Source organism: Oncorhynchus nerka, linkage group LG21 (genome assembly GCF_034236695.1).
Source record: "Oncorhynchus nerka isolate Pitt River linkage group LG21, Oner_Uvic_2.0, whole genome shotgun sequence".
In the NCBI taxonomy this organism is placed as follows: Eukaryota; Metazoa; Chordata; class Actinopteri; order Salmoniformes; family Salmonidae; genus Oncorhynchus; species Oncorhynchus nerka.
Window position 1 is genome coordinate 779,974 of NC_088416.1, and position 23,264 is coordinate 803,237.

Genomic DNA, 23,264 nt, shown 5'->3' on the forward strand with positions numbered 1-23,264 from the left:
GTGAATCCATGCTGATTCTGGGCTAAAGTGTCTCTGAATCTGCATCCACTACACTGTTATCAGTTGTTTGAAATCTCCATCATAACTTTCCTAACATCAGAGAGGTAGACTATGTAGATAAATCAACAGAAGTCCACAGGGGACATTGTTCCAAGACAACTTCAACCTTTTAGATTCTGGCAGCACTGGGAGAGCATTGCTCAAATCTTTCCTTATACAGCAACAGTACTGGGCTGACTGTAAACGTGGAAAAAAAGGGTTCCAAGAGGGTTCTTCGGCTGTCCCCATAGGAGAACCCTTTTTAATTCCATGTATAAACCTTTCAGGTTCAAGAGAGCACCTTTTTTCCCCCAAAGAGTGTATGGTCATCTGGCCTTAGAGATAGAATTTATAGCAGCCATTTATCAAGTGAGAGAAATCAGGTCTTGTAAAGGAGTTAGATCTTGTAGACTAGTTAGATTACATGAGAAACGTGATAGCAGGCAGGCCTATGGGGCTATGTCCCAAACGGAACCCTATTCCCTATAATAGTGATAAGGAATCCCTATAGGCCCGGGTCAAAAGTAGTGCACTATAAAGGGAATAGGGTGCCATTTTGGGACACACAGGGGTAGATGTGATAGCAGGCAGGCCTAAGTCTTTCTTTACATGTGAGCTACAGCATATTTATATGTTATGATCTACAGTACATGCCTATCTATATGCTAAGACCATGAGATAACACTTGTATAAACATTCTATACTGACTTCATAAATGTAGGTTTTGTTTGTCGTGACCACAATAGATATTCGAGACAGTTTATTGCACTTCTTCAGTGGAAGGTGTTTATCATGGAGTTTTATGAGAATGTGGGAGTGAAGATACACGGTAAAAATGCCTGAATACTGTATACAATACATGTACTGGTTTCCAGGCAGAATTATTTTGTGCTACTACAGCCAGTGTGTTGAAACATAAAACAATTATAAAGGGATAAACCCATTGGCTATAACATTAGACCTAATACCAAAGTAGATATGATTACCTATAGATCCACATCAACAAAATCAACGTGCAGCCTAGCCCTAAAATTGAATATTTACATATATGCTAAAAATGCTTTATTAAAGTAAAAATGTATTAAAACAACAATTTATTTGAGATACATCTTCATGAGCAATTGGCACATCAACCACTTACTACAGTATGTACAGCTATGCGGACATAGCAGTAGTGAAGAACAGACTACATTTACAGAGTCTCAGGGAACAAACAATTGGCCAAATGAAATGAAATTCAGACCTGTTGGTTTGAACCTGTTTTGGCAACATTAACACACACTACTAAGGCTTTCTTGACATCAACTGCAATTTTTGTAATAAAAAAATAAATAAAATCACTCAACACCCCTAGTCCCAGTGCAATCTGGAATGACAGACAGGACACACCTGTGTTAAGACTCAGGACCAGGGAGTGTGTTAGGGTCTCTGGTCATAGTAGCAGGTGCTGAGCCCCTGAGAAACAGCTTCCCTCCACTGTCTCCACTGCTGCTTAGGAAGTGGGATAGCAAGCCGTACAGTAGAGGCCTGAAAACACACAATACGTACAGTTGAAGTCGGAAGTTTACATACAGTGGGGCAAAAAAGTATTTAGTCAGCCACCAATTGTGCAAGTTATCCCACTTAAAAAGATGAGAGAGGCCTGTAATTTTCATCATAGGTACACTTCAACTATGACAGACAAAATGAGAAAAAAAATCCAGAAAATCACATTGTAGGATTTTTAATTAATTTATTTGCAAATGATGGTGGAAAATAAGTATTTGGTCAATAACAAAAGTTTATCTCAATACTTTGTTATATACCCTTTGTTGGCAATGACGGAGGTCATTGTGATTGGCCTCTAAACTTTCATAGTATTACCACGACGACCGGCAACAAAGTTCGTCTTTCAGTCACACTCATAACCAATGAGGAGATGGCACGTGGGTACCTGCTTCTATAAACCAAATGAGGAGATGGCACGTGGGTACCTGCTTCTATAAACCAAATGAGGAGATGGCACGTGGGCACCTGCTTCTATAAACCAAATGAGGAGATGGCACGTGGGCACCTGCTTCAATAAACCAAATGAGGAGATGGGAGAGGCAGGACTTGCAGAGCGATCTGCGTCAGAAATAGGAATGACTTCTATTTTAGCCCTTGGCAACGCAGACGCTCGTTGACCCGCACGGAGCAGTGTGGGTGCAATAATTGAATAACAGATTCCTAAATGTATTTTGCCGCGGACGCGACGCGAGCGGTGTAGTCAGGGTATTAGGTTGGAGTCATTAAAACTCGTTTTTCAACCACTCCACGAAATGTTTGTTAACCAACTATAGTTTTGGCAAGTCTGTTAGGACATCTACTTTGTGCATGACACAAGTCATTTTTCCAACGATTGTTTACAGACAGATTATTTCACTTATAATTCACTGTATCACAATTCCAGTGGGTCAGATGTTTACATACACTAAGTTGACTGTGCCTTTAAACAGCTTGGAAAATTCCAGAAAATTATGTCATGGCTTTAGAAGCTTCTGATAGGCTAATTGACATAATTTGACTCAATTGGAAGTGTACCTGTGGATGTATTTCAAGGCCTACCTTCAAACTCTGTGCCTCTTTGCTTGACATAATGGGAAAATCAACAGAAATCAGCCAAGACCTCAGAAAAAAAATGGTAGACCTCCACAAGTCTGGTTCATCCTTGGGAGCAATTTCCAAATGCCTGAAGGTACCATGTGCATCTGTACAAACAATAGTATGCAAGTATAAACACCATGGGAGCACGCAGCTGTCATACCGCTCAAGGAGACGCATTCTGTCTCCTAGAGATGAACGTACTTTGGTGTGAAAAGTGCAAATCAATCCCAGAACAACAGCAAAGGACCTTGTGAAGATGCTGGAGCAAACAGGTACAAAAGTATCTATATCCACAGTAAAACAAGTCCTATATCGACATAACCTGAAAGGCCGCTCAGCAAGGAAGCCACTGCTCCGCCATAAAAAAGCCAGACTACAGTTTGCAACTGCACATGGGGACAAAGATCGTACTTTTTGGAGAAATGTCCTCTGGCCTGATGAAACAAAAATAGAAATGTTTGGCCATAATAACCATTGTTATGTTTGGAGGAAAAAGGGGGACACTCGCAAGCTGAAGAACACCATCCCAACCGTCAAGCACGGGGGTGGCAGCATCATGTTGTGGGGGTGCTTTGCTACAGGAGGGACTGGTGCACTTCACAAAATAGATGGCATCATGAGGACGGACAATTATGTGTTAATATATTGAAGCAACATCTCAAGACATCAGCCAGGAAGTTAAAGCTTGGTCGCAAATGGACAATGAACCCAAGCATACTTCCAAAGTTGTGGCAAAATGGCTTAAGGACAACCAAATACTAATTGAATGTATGTAAACTTCTGACCCACTGGGAATGTGAGGATTGAAATAAAAGCTGAAATAAATCACTCTACTATTAACTTCCAAAGTTGTGGCAAAATGGCTTAAGGACAACAAAGTCAAGGTATTGGAGTGGCCATCACAAAGCCCTGACCTCAATCCTATAGAGATTTTGTGGGAAGAACTGAAAAAAGCATGTGCGAGTCAAGGAGGCCTACAAACCTGACTCAGTTACACCAGCTCTGTCAGGAGGAATGGGCCAAAATTATTGTGGGAAGCTTGTGGAAGGCTACCTGGAACGTTTGACCCAAGTTAAACAATTTAAAGGCAATGCTACCAAATACTAATTGAATGTATGTAAACTTCTGACCCACTGGGAATGTGAGGATTGAAATAAAAGCTGAAATAAATCACTCTACTATTATTCTGACATTAAACATTCTTAAAATAAAGTTGTGATCCTAACTGACCTAAGACAGGGAATTTTTATTAGGATTAAATGTCAGGAATTGAAAAAGTGAAAAAACGAAGTTTAAATGTACTTGGCACAAGTGTATGTAAACTTCCGACTTCAACTGTATGTCTTTACTAGGCCTAATAGTAGTATTTACAGTTTTCGATCAGGATAGGATAAGTCTTTCAGTTCTGGAATCAGTTTCCTGTGGCCTTTTATGAATTATTTCTAGATAAACTTACACAGATCTGGAACTGGGGTCCTCCACCACTTTCAGCTCATTCGCCATGAACTGTCTGTCAAGTGGTACCTCAGGTTGACCTGATTCTGAAAAAAACATTGATTTGATAAGGTCATAAAATCCAACTTGCAATTGAATAACGGTGAACCTACCAATGGCACTTATATTCAGTTCTGAAATTGATTGTCATATGGTTGAATTGAATGCATACTATTCACCTGCTGTCAACACAGACGCTGTGTATCGATACTTGTTGAATTCCAGGTACTCGCGGATGAGCTCGTTGATTAGAAGGTTGTCGTGCGATAGCACAGGACGCGGCTCGCTCTGATCGTCGAGCGCATTGAACACCTCGGCTCTGATCCGAGCCTTCAGCTGACCCAACACGCCTCGAGACTCCAGGCTCTCTCTCAGAGCTGGGAGAGAAGATAAGTTGTTGAAAATGCTATCATAAAATCCTCTGCAACGTGTGGGGACATATTGATAACGTAGACTTAAGGTGTGTTGTGCTGTACGATAGCCAGGAAAACTTTGATAGCTAGCTAGCTAGCGCTACCTACTGTCGTCTTACACTGTGCGTTGCACGAACTATGAAATAGTTGCACAGTTCGCTTCCGTTTTAATAATGTAATATATACTTTAAAGTGAAAGAAAGGACAATGCTTACCGCATTTCAGTTCCGTTATGGTCGCCATTGCAACAGGTATAAACAAATGGCGTTCGTGTCCCTCACCGAGTTCAAAGGGTAAACTGTTATCTGCACAAGTTAACTTTTGCTCCCACCTAGTGGTCTAACTGGTTTACTTGCCTGGGCATGACCAAATCGTTTCCCACTTGTTCCCACAGCGACAAAGTCAAAGTGGTCTATGTCGTAAACATTTATGAAAACAAAAATGAGCTTTTTGTTCTTAACAGAAGGTCAGGTATAGGCATGATGTTAGCAGTGTGATTAAGGTTAGGTTTAAAATCACATTTTAAGTAGATTTTATGACTTTGGCTGTGGTGACTAGTGCCTTTACTGTAAGCAAATTATGCCTAATGTCTGCATCGCAGGAGGTTGGTGGCAACTTAATTGGGGAGGACGGGATCGTGGTAAAGGCTGGAGTGGAGTTGGAATGATATCAAACACATTCCATTTGCTCTGTTCTGGCCATTGTTATAAGCTGTCCTCCCCTCAGCAGCCTCCTGTGGTCTGCACACCCTGTCAATGACAGGCTTTGGAAAATGTGATCCCATTTATATTACAGTCATTACATTACCCAACTGCCTGCAGTCATGCTTGACTCATACTTATATAAGGCATAGAGGCATAATTGTATAAGGTTTGACAGATGAGACTCACAAAAACATTATTTTCAAAACAGTTTTATTATTTCCAGCATGAATTATTGCACAGTAAAATTTTCAATCAAAAAATGAACAGATTGAATACAAAAAGTATAAATATAATACAATCTCTTAGAATTTTAAGGCAACTTACATGTTCATTATATCACAAATATTGTAGTTTCTTCTTAGCATATTGTCTAAACCAGTAAGACAAAAATATTAAGATCCTCCTTCTTTTGGAAAAGTCCATGTTATAGATATAAACAGGAAGGAATGTCTATTTACAGCCAGTCATAACTGGAACCAAAGGAATAACAACAATAACACTGACATTGAATGGTATATGATGAGTCTGTTACCTCAATATGTCACCCATACCTTTGAGAATTCGGTGGTCTGTGTGCGTGCTTGCACATGTGTCACATCCATAGCTTTGAGAATTAGGGTGTGTGTGTTCATGCACGCGTGTCTGTGTGTAGATGGAACGACTGGCAGATGTAAAGTGGAGAAACACTTTTTTTAAAACACATTTGGTCCATTGTTTTGAAAAGGCGTTCTCTTCATTCCTGTCGGGTTTCCCGTCACCACTGTAACAGTTGAACGTCCAGGTTTTTAAGGCCTACATACCCAACCATACAGATGCTATTGTCCGTTTTGTGTTTACTAAGACTGAAATAAAGAAATACCGCAGAACAGTTGGACGCTAGGCTAGCTAAGCACCTTGGCTCACTGCAGTGTTTTCTTGACCAGACTCATAAAACACTGAAATGGCTGGGTAGGAATCAGACTGAGTGCGTCTGAAATGGCACCCTATTCCCTATATAGTACAAAACCTAAGAAAGTGCACTATATTCTGTGGAATAGGGTTCAATTTTAGATTGATGACTGTGAAAAGCTTTGTGTTTTCTGGGTTTTACAGGGTCAGCCCTTTAAGGCTAGTGTTCAGTCAGAGAATATTGCTCCACTTTCTCTAGACTTACCCTGTGGTTGGATGGTATGAGAATAGATATGAATTCATTATAAACTGTTTTTTTCCTGTCTGATGAGATGATAACATGGGGTTCTGTTGGAGGAAGAACCAAATGTTAGTTACCATCACTGATATGAACAAAATAGTTGGATTTGGTTGGCTGAGATTTCAACTCAACATCAAAGGTACCCAGGTGTTCTTCAAAAAGATGCTTCATTAAATGTAGCAGATCTACAAAAATAATTTGGTTCACATTCAGAGACGGAACCAAAGTCCTTTGGATTTTGCACTCAATCTGACTTTCATCTCCATAAGTTTCATTGGCACAGCCTATATACAATATTTAAAATGTTTGCCTAGCAACAACCCATCTGCGTCCAATAATAGCTTCATAAATTACAGTCTTTGAGATCAGGGCTTGATGTCTCTCTCCCCTTCCGAGCACCAGTTTGAGTGTGCGTAGGTTACATGTCTTTATCGTGACCAGAGAGCACATACTGTTCACTAAATCGTCATCAGCTTCGCTTCTGGGTTGTCTTTGGTTTACATCGACTTCAGTTCCGGGTCGTTCTAAAAGCATTGCTCTCAGGAAGAGTTTGAACTGCCTGGATCGTGGAGCTAGGAATGGCCGATTCTCCATGTGTGGTTTGGAAGAGCCAGGGCCATCAGAATTTTCCCCTGGATAGAGCCACCTCGGAGCTGAGTAGCTTTTAGACTAGCCCAGCCTCTCGGCACATACGGTAGAACTGTCCCCTGTTTGAGATGAGGTTGGTTGGGGAGTCCATCTCCGAGATGTGGCCTTTGTCCATCACTATCACTCTGTGAAAGGAAGAGTGAGAAGAAGTGTAAAATTCTGTGACTGAACCATTGATTTTGAGATGTTGCGACATCATTTGACTGGGGCGTAGCAGCTACTAGGTGTAGGAAAGGAATTGATATGCACATCCCAAACTTGAGACACCTGGCGCTGGGCAAAAAGTATAGCAGAGAGCCTTACCTGGTATAGTCCATGATGGTGTTGAGGCGGTGGGCGATGGTGAGCACGGTGCAATCCTCAAACTGTTGTCTGATGGTGGACTGGATCAGGGTGTCTGTCTCCAGGTCCACAGCGGCCGTGGCCTCGTCCAGAACCAGGATCTTGGTCTTACGGAGGAGAGCGCGGGCCAGGCAGACCAGCTGGCGCTGACCCAGACTAGAGAAGGAGACAAATGAAGGAAGGTTGAATATTGACACTTAAACTTTTGACCACCAAAGCACAGAATATAGAGGTTGACAGATGATAGAACCAGATGTAGTAGACCAGATGAAGCAAAAATAATGCTCAATGTCATTTTTAGTCCAGGAATAGGCTTAATCTGGATGCAGGACACCAGCCCTAGCCTATATGCTTTGTGTTTGGTCTTTAGTGGTTCTTTGTAGCTCAGTTGATACGCGTCACATATTGTTACGGGATTGATGCAGGAGATGAGAAGCAGGTACGGGGAGTGAAGGTTTATTAGCTGACGGACATTAACATAACAGGCACGATGTGGACACGGAACACAACCGAGGAACAGACTGATATACAGGGGGTAATCAACAAAGTGATTACCTCGAGCGCCAGGGGGGAGAGCGGGAGCAGGCGTGACAGATATGCATGCCTCAAATGTAGGCACGCATGACTAAGTTTCTTTGGATAAAAGCGTCTGCTAAATGGCATATATTTATATATACTATTATGTTATTTGGTCAAATATATCAATTGTCCGTACCTGAGGTTCTCTCCTCCCTCCGAGCACTCATAATTCAGTTTGTCAGGCAGGTTGGACACAAAGTTCTTGAGGTGAGCAAGCTCTAGCGAACTCCATATTTCCTCGTCAGTATACGTGTCAAAGGGGTCAAGGTTCATACGCAGAGAGCCGGAGAACAACACAGGGTCCTGTTGGAGGAAGAAGCAAAAGTCAGTTACCATCACTGTAGTAAGACATTTTGGGAGATTATCAAATAAAATCAATAACTGTAGTACCTGTGGGATGATGGTAATGCGGGATCTGAGATCGTGGAGTCCGATCTCTGCGATGTTGACTCCATCGATGTAGATCGCTCCCTTGGCTGCCTCTAGGATTCTGAATATCCCCAGAGCAAGGGAAGACTTTCCAGCTCCGGTTCTGCCCACAATGCCAACCTAAGAATGACAAATGAGACCCTTTGTTAGATAAGATCAAATCGTTTTTACTGGTCAGGTAACATGGCCGGGAAAATACCCCTGGTCCTAAGTATGATAAAACTGTAAAAGGAGTATGTTGCCTCAGACGAAACTGAATATCATAAACAAAGCATTATGGGTACTGTAGAAGGCTACCTCATTCTAGATTGTACTGACCTTTTCTCTCTCCTGGATTTTCAGGGTGATGCCTTTCAGTGCCCAGTCCAGGCCCTTGCGGTACTGCAGTCCATAGTCTTGGAACTCTATAGTGCCAGTCTGAGGCCAGGCCAGAGGCAGGGAACTGCCCTCCACGGTCCACACAGCCTGGTGAGTATAGAGAACAGTTAAGATTAAATGGATCTGTCTCTCTATATCTATGTTCTTTGTCCCTCTATGTCTATAGATCTAAACAGGTTAGTTGCACAACACTTCAGTTACTGTAAACCTTGCTAGAAAATTGTTAGTTTGGCAACACTCCAGTTACTGTAAACCTGACTAAAGAATGGTTAGTTTGATAACACTTCAGTTACTGTAAACCTGGCTAGAAAATGGTTAGTTTTGGCAACAATTCAGTTACTGTAAACCTAAAAAAAAGAGAATGAATAACATTCATGAAACAGTAACTGCCGACATAACTTAATGACATAACAATGTTAATATCGTGACTCATGTCATGCATATTACTTGTATAACAGCTCATTTCATTGAGGGTATTAGCTAACAGAGAAGGTATGCAGATGCTTACCTCTTTTGTAGTGTCAGCATACTCCTTCACCCTCTCAACAGACACAATGTTGTTCTCTACGTCTGTCCATGATCTCACAATCCAGCTCAGAATGCCAGTCACCTGCACAACACGAGGTTCAAATTAAAACAGAGCCCTCTCATTTGAGGTAATATGCAGTTAGGATTGTGCAGCACGTAGGTAGGCTATTCTTCTGCTTTTTTTCAGTTTGGTAAACCACACACTTTCTGATGCAATAAAAGGCATGGCCTGTAATGGGTTTTGTGTGATTGTAGCCCGGGTACAAAATATTAAAATGACTATTCTTCTTTGTTGCTAAATGAGTCATTTACCTTTAATGACTACGGTATAGGGTGTAATATCTTACCTGGAGGGAGTGTGACACAGCCAAACCAACAATGCCAGGGCTCAGGGTGTCTTTCCCCATCACTGAGAGAATAGCTGCGGCTAAAACCACACCGTTACCGACAAACTCAAGATTAACTGCCAACCACCTGCGGATATCAGGAGAAGAAAGCCCGATTAGTTGCGGAGAAAGTTTTGGCCTCCATCATTCATCATGGAGGTGTTTTGATTGTGTCAAATCGCCAGTTGGCAACCCATCCCTAACGGGATTAATTGACACATAAACAAACATTACAATCCTTCAGGTGTTCTGCGCAGTACGTACCGCATTAAGAATGAAAAATAAATCAATACATAATATAGAGAAGGTTATCCAAGCAATAATAATAACCCTAGAGTAGTGCAGAAAGAAATGCAGATAAAGAAATACAGAAACATTTCACAGAAGTCATTTAAAACCAGTCTGATTGAAGTGTGAGAGATATAGGCCTACAACACAATCAATATGCATATGTGCACTTTGCTATAGGTCTATGTCTGGAGCTAAATATTTGTATAATTTAATTATAGGTCGCCCTTTTTCTTTTATTCCAGGCTTTATTTTTAAAAAATCTGAAAACGGAACAATGTACACCAGTCACCACATAAACTGGATATTTTATTTTACCAGAGCATGTACTGCAAGGTGAATGTGTTGTTTCTATCAAACCTAACCTGGTGGCCACAAAGCGGGGAAAGTAGGAGGTCTGGTTGAAGTCGACCCTCTTGTTAGCCTGCACAATGAAGCGGTGCTGTTCTCCGAAGGCCCGTATGACACTGGCTCCCTGCACCGTCTCGTTGAAGTGGGTGTAGATGGGCGAGCGGCTCACCGACTCCAGCCTCCGCAGCTGGCAGGAAGTGGCCACGTAGAAACTCTGTATAAAAATAAAACATTACGTTTTAATGAACCGAAAGTACCATATACACATGGTGTATATGTGTGGAAGTGGGTTTTTCACTCCAGCATTTCTAGTAGATTTACAGTATGTAGCCTGCCATTACTTAGCACTACTATGTTAGCAGGTGGAATAAATCACCATGCAAAACCAACAACTTGCAAAATCTGCTATTTTGGTTTTCAAGAGTCTAAAACTATTATTCTCCCACAAAACGGTGTCTCAGTTGGTTAGAAACATACCTGAACGAAGGCATAGAGAATGGCGAGGGGCAGGATGACGACCGCCGCAAAAGGTGTAGCCAGCATGACGATGATACAGACTTCCATCAGCTTGAAGAGGTAGCCCAGCATCATCTTGAGGCCGTCGGGGATCATGCAGTCGATAGCGTCGATCTCCTTGGCAAAACGGTTCAGGAGGTTCCCACTGGGGGTGGTCTCAAAGAAAGACATGGGGGAGTGGAGAACGTTCTTCAGGAGGTCCATGTGGAGGTGCCGGGACGCGATGATACCTCCGACCGAAATAGCCACCGTGGTGCCGAAAATAGCGATTCCTGAAATATAAAATAAACTGCTGTTAGGATCCCTGCTGTTTGGCAACTGTGGTTTATATCAGATACTGAAACTCTCAATCTCTCAGAAGGACTCTTGGAGTACTAGTACAATGGAGGGTTATAACAGATCCAAATAAACCAACATTACTGGGATTAAAGATGGAACCCACGTTCGGGGACACAGCGCCACTGTCCTCCCCAGCACCTTTGTTGTTATTGTTTGTGTTTTGTGAGCGAAACGGAGATGAGGTGTGTCAAGCAGCATGGTAAAACAAAATGCAGTACATATTCTGCTGTTCAGTCGTGCATGCAATAATAAAACAGTGTTCATTCTTCGGAGTAACTCATTTGTTGTTGTAATAGCCCCAAACGTACCTGGCTGTTTCACCATCAAGGATTCTAGCTAAACTAGTCTATGCTGTTTCTCTTCATCCAAGTAAAAAAAAAAACGACTTTTATCTTTGGTGTCTTTTCTCAGTAAAATGCATTCACCACTGACCTTGTGCGAAGCCCAGAGCCCCGTAGACGGCCAGCTTCATGTCCGTGTCGACCTGGGTGCCGTTGACGATGGGTTCGTCGGCCCACAGGCTCAGCCAGTAGTTGTAGGCCAGCGAGGCCCCCTGTTGGAAGGCGTACAGGAAGACGATGGGGATGATGAAGGCCATGCCGATGGTCTTGAAGTACTCCATGTACATCTCCAGCCTCACCTGTGGTAAAAAAGACAGGCAATCAGTTGCTAGAAATTGACAAACACCTGTTAATATGTGAAAGGTGAGAAAGAAGCTCCGTTTGTTTTAAAGAAACAATGTAGTGGAGCGCTCAAATGGGTACAACCTGTATGGCTATGGAGACTTTATAATTTAGTTTGAACCATTTTTAACCATAAGAGGTGCAGTCAAAAATCAGCTCTTCTTCTAGACTCACCCTCCCAGTGCGCGCCTTGTCAACCTCCATCAGCTTTCCCAGGTCCTCAGGAACCTGCTCCTCGTCTATCTCAGACATGGGCTCCATACCCTGCAGGTTATTACTGTTGGTGTCTCCCCTAGAGAACATAGAGGGGTTTCAGTTAGGTTTTTATTTTTAAGATGCTTGGCATGCTCAATGTGACGTTTTCTCCAATAGACGTTTATTATACCATTGAATCAATTAGAACCATGATGTTATCAGGAAAAAATGATGTAATGTGCTCTGGAAATTCACTTACCCAATGAGCTGCTCTTGGGATAGATCTCTTGAGAATGGCATGAAGTCTGTAACACTCAGCCGTGAGCTGGCCCTCCTGGCACCTGCAGCAATGGTACAAAATGTTCATTTACATGGAGAATAGCTTGTTGGTGAGAAGCAAATGTTTGTTCATCAATGGCAATAATGACTTATCCCAAATTTCATTACAATGAGGTCCTACCCCTCTGTGCGGCGGTCTCTGTGACACTCTCTTTACGGTCGTTGCTGGCGAAGGTATGGATGAAGTCTGCAAAGGCCCCATGGCGGCTCAGCAACTCCTGGTAGGAGCCACTCTCTGTGATCTCCCCGTCCACCAGCACCAGGATGAGGTCCGCCTGGGGCAGGAAGCTCATCCCATGGGTTACTAGGACACGGGTCTGGTAGCACAAACCACAGGAGCAAGATTAATCAAAATAGACGATCAGCGGAACTAGCCTAATACAAATGGTGGATTTGATTTGAAGAATCTGCAAAATCATGCTTTTCCATCTCAAAACCACACAAGGAACAGTCGGTTACGTGTAAGCTTCTAATATTGATTTTCACTCTGACTGTTAATAGAGATCATATTTTTGTCATAGTTTTACCTTATCTCTTAGCACACCCTTGGGTCCGATGACTTTGTCGAAGATGTGTTGCCCCACATGAGCATCCACAGCAGACAGGGGGTCATCCAGCAGATAGACGTCAGCCTTCCTGTACACAGCCCTTGCCAGGCTCACCCTCTGCTTCTGACCACCCGAGAGGTTCAGACCCTGTCAGGGAGAAGAATCAAGAAGAAGACATGACTCAAGATTCCAGAACATTCTAGAAGAGCATTTGATTGACCATCTAGTGAAAGGAGGTGGAATTCTAGAAGATTATTTTCACACCTTCTCCCCAATCTCTGTGGAGTCTCCAGCAGGCAGGATCTCCAGGTCAGGCAGCAGAGCACAGGCGTCCAACACCCGCTGGTACCAGGTCTTCTGCTTCTCACGACCAAACATAACATTGTCCTGAACCGTGGCATTCTGGATCCAGGCCTGCTGAGGTACATAAGCCACTGAGCCCTGTGGAGACAGAAAAATAAAGAGGAACATTAGCATTGAAGAAGAAGAACATTGAGTGTAAATCAGACCCATAGATTGAAAACTGAAAACCTTAGATTCAATATATTCAACTTCTGTTGCTTCCTATTTTAAGAGAACTTGTTTACCTTAATTGACACACTGCCGCTCCTCTTCTCTGTCTCTCCAAGCATGGCAGACAGCAGGGAGGACTTCCCGCTACCCACATGGCCCACCACCGCCACCAGTGAACCCTGGGGTACACGCACATTAATCCTGTAAACAGAGGAGTGGAGTTGAGTCTCTTAACTTAAACTTCAGAACGTGTGAAAATGGGAATACTGTTATGATTTACCTTTTAAGGCATGGAGGACCTTCTTTAGTCCAACTGAACGTTCCATTGTCTATCAACACACCTTCCCCATCTGAGAAGAAAATAGAGAAACAGAGAAAGAGAGGAGAGAGGAACCATTGAAAAAATCCACTAATATTTCCTCTCTGCATACAGGCATAACAGTTTATGCACCCGTTTGTTTATGCACCCAAAACTACCCAACGTTAAAAATATAATGTCCTTTTAAGTGACATGCCAAATTGCAGAGTCTACATAATTACAAGAGATCTCAAATTACAGTGTGTTCTTTTCACGAGCTGTCTTAAGGAAGTGCTTTTATTTATCCGGAATCATACGTCTGACTGTCTAGAAGTAATTTACGTTCAACCACTGGATGGCAACATCCTATCATTACTCAGTCTCCCCAGTCGACCTCGATCACAGGAAGTGACAACATAACATTACCATTAAGGGATCTGGATAGAATGCCATGGATGTAAACAACACATCTTCGAGGGCTTGTTTTTATTGGTTACGACAGGCAGAGGCAGACCACAGTTCCCACTGGATAAGAGTTGCTCAGTGTTTTTAAAAAATCCATTGCTATAGGCTGATACAAAGCCCTTTGCTCCACTTGGAGCTAAAAGTTATAGGTCAAGTATGTCAACATACATGGCACCAGTAGGTGTTCTTACCGGTACTCAAAGGGGCCTTGGCTACATTGTCGTCTTTCAGCTCCTCAGAACACAGGTATTTCCCTAAGCGCTTCAGCGAGACAATGGCCTAAAATTCAAAGAATTATTTTAATCTAATTTAATTTTGAATTATTTTTTTGAACAGCAGCACAACACATTATACATTGGTTTGGTCTGTTGAATACTGGACATTGTATTTCACCTGCATGGTAGTGCTCATGGCAAAGGGTAGCTGGCTCAGTGGGGTTTTCAGAATGTTGATGAGAGCCATGGAGACAAAGACCTTCTGGGCATCTAGGACGTTCTTGTCATCAATCAGCACATAGACACCAAACATGGCAAAGGCAATCTGGGGGATAAAAAACAAATAAGCATGATTGGGACATGGTGACCTGAAGCTGTAACTGTAACCATCACACACAGAATTCAGCGATGATACATTTCTACTGTGAGGCTTGAAGCTATGGATAGAAAAGAGTAGACCTGTATAGCCGAGCGAACACTGAACCACGGGTATTATTTACCATGCATTTTCCAGTCAATGTTCGGTGTTCTGGCTTGTTAGGATGTTCAACAGAGTGTTACATTTATACAAATGTTGAATTTTGCTTTTTTTTCCTATTTACTTATTTAATTAAATGTTTTGAGAGTTGTGTATATATATATATATATATATATATATATATGTGTGTGTATGTATGTATGTATGTTTTAAGTCATCCCAAGTGGATGGGGTTGAGGGGGCAACATATACATATACTTCCTTTTTTATATATTGTTTTACTATCCTTAAAATATGCATATTGCATAAGATACCTTAGATAACTTTGGTGGTTCCCTCCAGAATCACTTCCCTAGTTGTAACTGTATTATGTTGGCCCTGGACAGAGCTCTACTGAGGTTCATTTGAACATGGTAGCATTTTGCTCTGGTCTAGGAGAGGTAGATGCAGCCTTCCAACAGGAGGAAGGCCAGCATAGGGGGAAGGCCAGCATAGGGGTCCAAGGTTTTCTTCTGGGTATTTTGTTGTTTTAGCTGTTTTTTCTTTATTATTTTATTACTCTGACTTTTCAGCACACTGGCCATGTGATTGTACTAACATTAATTTCTGATTACTATGACTACGCCTAATTAACATACTCTAGGCTCCACATGCTTTATCAGCTGGGACGTGAGCGGAATTAACCAGGTGGTCAAGCGTAGCCGAGTGTATCCTCATCTTATGTCCTTAAGTCTGGACGTTGTTTTTCTCCAAGAGACCCATCTCCGGTCCAGCGACCATGATGAACTAAAGAGAGGATAAGTAGACCAAATATTCCACTCCAACTTTGGTGCTAAGGCCAGAGGGGAAGCCATCCTGATCAGAAAAGGCACCCCGTTTGTCTCCTCCAAAGTCATTTCAGATACTAATGGAAGATATATTATAGTCATGTGGAAATGGTTTAGCACACGGGTTATTCTGGCTAACCTCTATCGTCCTAATTGGGATGACAGCAGGGTAGCCTAGTGGTTAGAGCATTGGACTAGTAACCGGAAGGTTGCAAGTTCAAACCCCCCGAGCTGACAAGGTACAAATCTGTCAATCTGCCCCTGAACAGGCAGTTAAACCACTGTTCCTAGGCCGTCATTGAAAATAAGAATTTGTTCTTAACTGACTTGCCTAGTTAAATAAAGGTAAAATAAAAAATGATGCAACATTTTTCTCTGACTTATGCAATACTTCCTGACCTTATCATTTGATATTGGGCGGAGATTTCAATTGTGTAATGCATCCAAGTCTAGACAGATCCGGACCGAAGCCCAACAATGTAATTTCAAAATCAGGCGCAGTAATCAACTCATTTCTAGAATCCTATAATTTGTCTGATCCATGGAGGAGGAGCTATCCCACTGCTAAACAGTACTCCTTTTTTTTCTCCAGTCCACAGCTCATACTCTAGGATTGACTTTTTCCTGCTGGACAATAGAATTCTTCATTTTGTAACTAATAGCCAATATCGCAGCATCTTTATCTCAGACCATAGCCCTGTCCTATCTCAGACCGTAGCCCTGTCCAGCTAGATATCCACTTTCCGGACAGTACTGTGTCACAAAGCGCATGGAGACTTGACCCACTACTACTACTATCCTGTAGTGCCTTTAAAAAATACACATCAACTCACATTTATGTCTTTTTACAGATCAACTGCACCTCTGATGTGTCTCACTCTGCTGTGTGGGAGTCTTTAAAAGCATATCTAAGAGGCCAAATTATTTCATTCACAGTGTATGACAACAAACAGCGCACCAAACGCTTATCGGAGCTATCTCAACTCATTCTAGATGTGGACAACAGATATGCCTCTTATTGGAGCTATCTCAACTCATTCTAGATGTGGACAACAGATATGCCTGTTATTGGAGCCATCTCAACTCATTCTAGATGTGGACAACAGATATGCCTCTTATTGGAGCTATCTCAACTCATTCTAGATGTGGACAACAGATATGCCTGTTATTGGAGCTATCTCAACTCATTCTAGATGTGGACAACAGATATGCCTGTTATTGGAGCTATCTCAACTCATTCTAGATGTGGACAACAGATATGCCTGTTATTGGAGCTATCTCAACTCATTCTAGATGTGGACAACAGATATGCCTCTTATTGGAGCTATCTCAACTCATTCTAGATGTGGACAACAGATATGCCTGTTATTGGAGCTATCTCAACTCATTCTAGATGTGGACAACAGATATGCCTCTTATTGGAGCTATCTCAACTCATTCTAGATGTGGACAACAGATATGCCTCTTATTGGAGCCATCTCAACTCATTCTAGATGTGGACAACAGATATGCCTGTTATTGGAGCTATCTCAACTCATTCTAGATGTGGACAACAGATATGCCTGTTATTGGAGCTATCTCAACTCATTCTAGATGTGGACAACAGATATGCCTGTTATTGGAGCTATCTCAATTCATTCTAGATGTGGACAACAGATATGCCTGTTATTGGAGCTATCTCAACTCATTCTAGATGTGGACAACAGATATGCCTGTTATTGGAGCTATCTCAATTCATTCTAGATGTGGACAACAGATATGCCTCTTATTGGAGCCATCTCAACTCATTCTAGATGTGGACAACAGATATGCCTCTTATTGGAGCTATCTCAACTCATTCTAGATGTGGACAACAGATATGCCTCTTATTGGAGCTATCTCAACTCATTCTAGATGTGGACAACAGATATGCCTCTTATTGGAGCTATCTCAACTCATTCTAGATGTGGACAACAGATATGCCTCTTATTGGAGCTATCTCAACTCATTCTAGATGTGGACAACAGATATGCCTCTTATTGGAGCTATCTCAACTCATTCTAGATGTGGACAACAGATATGCCTCTTATTGGAGCCATCTCAACTCATTCTAGATGTGGACAACAGATATGCCTCTTATTGGAGCTATCTCAACTCATTGTAGATGTGGACAACAGATATGCCTGTTATTGGAGCTATCTCAACTCATTCTAGATGTGGACAACAGATATGCCTCTTATTGGAGCCATCTCAACTCATTCTAGATGTGGACAACAGATATGCCTCTTATTGGAGCCATCTCAACTCATTCTAGATGTGGACAACAGATATGCCTCTTATTGGAGCTATCTCAACTCATTGTAGATGTGGACAACAGATATGCCTCTTATTGGAGCTATCTCAACTCATTCTAGATGTGGACAACAGATATGCCTCTTCTCCGACTCCTGAACTCTACAAAGAGAGACTGCTACACCAATTGAAAATTTGACAATCTTTCCACCAAACAAATCACTTTAGTAGCCTTAAGCCATGAATCAACCTAGATGGTCTATTTGTCATGTATGATGAGGGAGAAGCAGCTTCTCTCCGTGAACATCTAATCATCTCTTCCCAGTGTCACAGATTGACACGGCATTCCAGTTCTGGCATAGGAACAGTCTGGTGTTTATTTGTTGATAACACCTTGGTCTCATTCGATACTCTGAGGGTTGACCATAATATTCCCAATACCCACTTGTTTAGATATCTGCAATTCTTGCCCAAAAACATTTCCCTCCATTTCCCCTCGAGCCCACTAAGTGTCCAGTCGACAGGTGCTTAGATTTGAACCCATATCTGAAGGGAAAAATCTCCAGATTATAGGACATAATACAGAACATAAATCCGCCTTCCTTGGCAAATACAAAATCTGCATGGAAGCAAGACATGGGTGGCGAGCTACCCGATGATATATGGAAACACAGTATTGAGCGTATCCACACATCATAATTTTGCATAAGGCATGGGCTTATTCAGTTTAAGGTTTTTCTTATTCTCCATTACTCAAATAGCAGATTGGCAAAAGTATACCCAAATGTTGACCCCAAGTGTTTGAGATGTCACCAGAGTCCAGTGACTGTGGGACACATGTTTTGGTCATGCCAATCTTTGAGTGGCCTCTGGGACCCCATTTTTGAGGCATTCTGTTTACACATATGTACCCCACATTTTTTGTGGGGGGTACTTTACACAAAGTACCCCAAAAATGGCAGTGACCCCAACCCAGTCACTGACATTTTTGGTGTACTTCCCCTAGACCAGAATGCTACATCGCTGCTAGCTCGCCACCCTGTCCTCTTTCACTAGAAGTCTGCAAAGCTGTCCTCCTTCATGCAGTGGGTTAAGGAGGTGATGTCATCTCTGTCTCTGGAGAAGGTTAAGTACACTGTGCTTGGGTCCCGATAGAAGTTTAACCTGGTCCCCATTAATACAATACCTGGAGAGCCTGCCTTTTACTTAGTGGAACTTGCATATTTTGGTAAGTAATCATGTCTGTTCTAGTGGCCATTTGTGCTGCTAAGAATTGTTATTCTGAGGGGATGGATGGGAGAATGAGGGTTTGGGGTTGTACTGTTTGTGTTGTCTATAAAGTTTGTTATGTGTTGTCTATAAAGTTGTTGTTTTTTATAAATAAAAAAGTAAAGAGTAGACACTGAGCTATACTCCAAAAGACCAAATAACTATTACTACTAGTTATATTGTATTGCACATACCAGGAAAGTGGATGAGTTGAAGGAGGCGATGGAGATGGAGTAGAGGATCTGGGACTTCTTCAGGGCCTTCAGTTCTTTCTCCCTGTATCCCAGGACCTGCTCCAGAAAGGCCTTCTCCCATGCATAGAACTTCAGGATCTTGATCCCGTTCAGGATCTCGTTCATCAGCTTGATTCGCCCATCCATAAACTTCATCTGTACCTCCTAGGGAGAAGCATTCAAAGACATGGTTAAATAGAAGTGTTGTTGCACCAGCATACCTGTATCTATTACTCATCTCAGGATGGCGCTGCAGTGGATAGTAGCCGTCTTACGTGCTCCTGACCAATTCTGCTATTTTGTGTGTTTTTTTGTTTGTGAAGCAATTGACAAATAAAATGTGATTTAATGTGATTTTATAAACATTGAGTTGTCAGTTACAGCTGCAGATACTTGTCAAGTAACAGCTAATGTTGAGCACTCTACAGAAGTATGTACTTGTTTAATTTCATTAGAATTGTACTATGTTACAGTATTGAACACAGTTCTTAACACTTAGCAGTTTTACGACGAGGAAACAACAAAGCGGCCAGGAAAGCGGTCAGTGACATTCTACGACTGTAAATTAGATTAAAACAGGCATTATTGCCAAAACTGTCTGTTGTTTTTCCAAAAAACAAATGAAAAATATAGCCTTTTATAGACCCTTTTTTTCTGTGGTTGTTTTTCATAAGCATAACATGGTGGAGACATCCATCCAACCCGCACTCCCACACAGCTCTGTTTCGGCTATGTAAACCAGCTGTGGCATCCCTGACCAAACATGCAAAATCACATTCTGATTTGGCTACTGCCTGGGGTCAAAGTAGCCTGGAAAGACTGTCTGGTCCCAGATCTTTTTGCACTGAGGTCAAAGTGCATATGAATCTCCTCTTAGGACATGTCCGTACCTGCAGTTTGCTCCTTTTCTTGGCGATGAATCCATTGAGTGGGAAGATGAGGATGACGGTGGCAATTCCGGCTAGCGCAGATGGGCCTAGGTGCTGTAAAATGGCATCGTTTTACACAAGTCATCAAAAGCAATGTGTTATAAATGAGTAGCAAAGAAAACAAATGTCCGTCATCAATGAGTACCAACAAAAACAGAAGTGACAGTGCCATCCATACCTGCCAGAGGAAGAAGAGGCAGAGGGCGATCTCGATAGGAGCCAGCCACACTGCGTTGAAGTAAACCACAAAGTCCATGAGCTTCTGAGTGTCGGCTGATACCAGGTTGACGATCTCCCCCACTGTGCACGTCCTCCTGGATGCGCTGTTGATCACCAAAGACTAGAGGAAAAACAGAACAACCTCAAGTTAAACCTCCAGTAAATGAGTATTATGTAACACTTGGTTTCAAGGTTTCTTAACACCCAGAACCTCTTTTTCCAACTTAAATAAACCTTAAACTTGACAATTAACATATTTATTTTTCATTGTTTTTCTTCTTGGTCCTTGGAAAAAATAATATGTTAATTGTCGAGGTATAGTTTATTTACGTTGGAATTTCAAGCCTGCCATTAAGAGCCAATGTGTACAACGTGACGCACAGTCACCCACTGTCTACTGGTTGGCACGACGACGTACCTTTCTGTAGACCAGTCCCATCACGGCTGTCTTCACTCTCATGCCCACGGTGAAGCAGGTGTACATGTACTGGTGGTTGAACAGGGACTGGAGACAGGACAGCAGGAACATCAGGGTAGCGTAGAAGTAGCCCTTCCACAGGGGGGCGTCTTCTTCGTTCATGAAGCCCAGAAGAAGACTGTTTGAGAGGGGATAAGGGTGAAAGAGAGAACATGGTGATATCATACAGTGCTTCCTGTGGATACATTCTGCTTCATGTTTCTGGAGACTTTCAGAAACTCAACAGAGTCTTATTCATACTATAAAACATAAGCCTATACACTGAACATGGACACTGTGCCACTGCCAATGCAGTGCATTTAATGGAGTCATAAGCACAGACAAGTTACTGTTCTCTGTCAGCTTTGTATACCCCTGTCATGTTCCTTCACTTTCACTGCTTTGCCATGCAGCCCTGTGCGGACTATGATCATTAGTGTGGCCGCAGGGCCTGCTGGTCGACACAAAGCCGTCTCTAGTTGCACAACAGTGCGCCTCTTGTGGCTGGGCTGGCCTCAACACTTGGCTAGTGGCTCTCTTATTGTGGTCCACCAGAGCAACCTCAGCCTTTCTGCTGTTTAGAGCCTTCTCTTCACTCTCTCTTTCCTTCCTTTCTTTCTTTCTTTTCTTCCCTCCCTTAAACTAAGCTAATGTCCTTGACTCTCCATGTTGGGGCAGAAAGCTGTGGTCTCTGACTCCTTTCTCTTGACCGTAATTAACACTTCCACCAAGCCATGGCTGTGCAACAACAACAACAAGGTTCCTGTCTAGACTGGCATTGGGTGCCAGAGATGGGGTCAAGCATGGCGGGTCCAGTTTTAAGGTTGCCAAATTGACATTTTAGTATGTATATCAATGTAAAGGGTATTGGAAATAGACGTGGAATCTGTCTGACTTGCAAGGGATTATTGTGTCGTGCTGCCCAGATTACGATGGCTTTGTTTACGATGTGATGCCATATATTTATGGGAGCTTAGTCTCCTGTGTAGAATTAACGTCAAACCCTTAGCCATTTTTACCTGAGCACCTGAGGGATGGCAAACATAAAGAAGTCGTGGAAGATGATGCACATCGTCCCAGTAAGGAAGTAAGGTCCCAAGTTCCTGGCCAGTGTCCTCAGCAGGCAGAAGCCGGAGCTCTGCTCCTTCTGCAGCTTCCTGAGTATCTGGGCCTGGTCGGGCAGTCTGGTGCCCAGCGCCACGGCTGCCACCATGGTTTTCTCCTGCCTGGTTAAACAAGCAGACAGAGAGGACATCTGGGTTTGATGGCCCTATATATTGCCTGTTTCTTTTAATATGAAACAAAGGGATGAAAAAAATTCAACAATAGTCATTGTTGTTAATTTGACACATCTCCGGTGCAAAATGTGAAGAGAAGACTTTTCAGCAGCCATAAAAGGCATTATCCTGCTCACACGTGAGTAGATGAGGGCTTAACGCAAAGTTTTGGAATTTAACAATGGGATCTTCAAAGCTAGTGTCTCGACGTTACAGTATGCTGTCCTTAGGGGACCTCTTTTGACCTATTTTCGGACTTAAGTGTCCCTTAGCGAGACAGCTTGTTTTTCCGATTACAACTACACAAGCTCTTCAAGGGACCTCGATCATCTAGAGTTCTAGGCAGACACTATTCTGAAGTTTAACCACAATGTCAATGTCATAAAAGTAAGTTAATGGATTCCTGAGTGTCTGAAGCTACAGAATTAGTTTGGCGAGAGATGCATATTGTAATTGGTTCTTACTGTTGCAGTTTGGCACATTCTGTTGTCCACTCCTCCTCCAGATCAGAGAGGATCTTGTCCGATGTGTCCTCTTCCCTCAGGTTCCACAGGTCTCCAGCTTCCAGAGGGGTACGATAACCTTTAACCACCAGCCTGAGGGGAACAGCGATGACATACTGAGTGTGCAAATTAAGAACACCTTTATTGACTTGCACCTGGTCAGTCTATGTCATGGAAAGAGCAGGTGTTCTTCAGGTTTTGTACACTCAGTGTATAAGTTATACACAAACACCCACGTACATTATAAGATTTACAGTATAAAAGATTTTTCAAACAAGTCAACATGTTGTTTGAGAG

At 42.4% G+C, this 23,264-nt stretch overlaps 2 protein-coding genes and 1 long non-coding RNA gene across 5 annotated transcripts in view; 1 reads left to right on the forward strand and 2 right to left on the reverse strand.

Annotated features, from left to right (window-relative positions):
* Positions 1–784: 784 nt before the first annotated feature.
* LOC115122232 (centrosomal protein 20-like) lies at positions 785–4,894 on the reverse strand. Its single transcript, XM_065006171.1, has 4 exons — positions 4,787–4,894; positions 4,338–4,535; positions 4,121–4,205; positions 785–1,566 (listed from the first exon to the last, which is right to left on the reverse strand). Exons 1-4 carry the CDS (start codon positions 4,812–4,814, stop codon positions 1,434–1,436), a joined length of 444 nt encoding a protein of 147 aa, XP_064862243.1. The 5' UTR covers positions 4,815–4,894; the 3' UTR covers positions 785–1,433.
* On the forward strand, positions 4,534–23,249 carry LOC135563499 (uncharacterized). Of its 3 annotated transcripts, none has more exons than XR_010460319.1 (3): positions 4,534–4,618; positions 8,805–8,930; positions 23,009–23,249. It is a non-coding gene; the product is annotated as an uncharacterized LOC135563499 (long non-coding RNA). The 3 variants fall into 3 exon arrangements; XR_010460320.1 differs by lacking the exon at positions 23,009–23,249 and adding an exon at positions 19,637–19,724; XR_010460321.1 differs by lacking the exon at positions 23,009–23,249 and adding an exon at positions 10,288–11,023.
* Positions 5,469–23,264, reverse strand: part of LOC115117480 (multidrug resistance-associated protein 1-like) — a 34,067-nt gene continuing 16,271 nt past the window's right edge. The window contains exons 7-31 of the mRNA XM_065006170.1: positions 22,929–23,060; positions 22,207–22,413; positions 21,149–21,326; positions 20,690–20,851; positions 20,473–20,565; positions 19,544–19,747; positions 14,683–14,829; positions 14,481–14,568; positions 13,807–13,876; positions 13,601–13,727; positions 13,278–13,454; positions 12,993–13,160; positions 12,587–12,782; positions 12,386–12,467; positions 12,106–12,223; positions 11,681–11,888; positions 10,871–11,181; positions 10,408–10,607; positions 9,716–9,842; positions 9,349–9,450; positions 8,781–8,927; positions 8,424–8,582; positions 8,170–8,336; positions 7,416–7,610; positions 5,469–7,237 (exon numbers count right to left, since the gene is read on the reverse strand). Of these exons, the coding sequence (XP_064862242.1) occupies positions 7,129–7,237; positions 7,416–7,610; positions 8,170–8,336; positions 8,424–8,582; positions 8,781–8,927; positions 9,349–9,450; positions 9,716–9,842; positions 10,408–10,607; positions 10,871–11,181; positions 11,681–11,888; positions 12,106–12,223; positions 12,386–12,467; positions 12,587–12,782; positions 12,993–13,160; positions 13,278–13,454; positions 13,601–13,727; positions 13,807–13,876; positions 14,481–14,568; positions 14,683–14,829; positions 19,544–19,747; positions 20,473–20,565; positions 20,690–20,851; positions 21,149–21,326; positions 22,207–22,413; positions 22,929–23,060 (3,874 nt within the window). The 3' untranslated portion in view covers positions 5,469–7,128. The remainder of the gene's footprint in view (positions 7,238–7,415; positions 7,611–8,169; positions 8,337–8,423; positions 8,583–8,780; positions 8,928–9,348; positions 9,451–9,715; positions 9,843–10,407; positions 10,608–10,870; positions 11,182–11,680; positions 11,889–12,105; positions 12,224–12,385; positions 12,468–12,586; positions 12,783–12,992; positions 13,161–13,277; positions 13,455–13,600; positions 13,728–13,806; positions 13,877–14,480; positions 14,569–14,682; positions 14,830–19,543; positions 19,748–20,472; positions 20,566–20,689; positions 20,852–21,148; positions 21,327–22,206; positions 22,414–22,928; positions 23,061–23,264) is intronic.

Excerpts from the sequence above, each read along its gene's own strand:
- LOC115122232 (XM_065006171.1), bottom strand. The coding sequence starts at position 4,814 with ATGGCGACCATAACGGAACTGAAATGCG. Across the intron at positions 4,536-4,786 it reads CATAACGGAACTGAAATGCG|CTCTGAGAGAGAGCCTGGAG; the intron begins GTAAGCATTGTC and ends CTTCTCTCCCAG. Across the intron at positions 1,567-4,120 it reads GACCCCAGTTCCAGATCTGT|GCCTCTACTGTACGGCTTGC; the intron begins GTAAGTTTATCT and ends GTGTGTTTTCAG.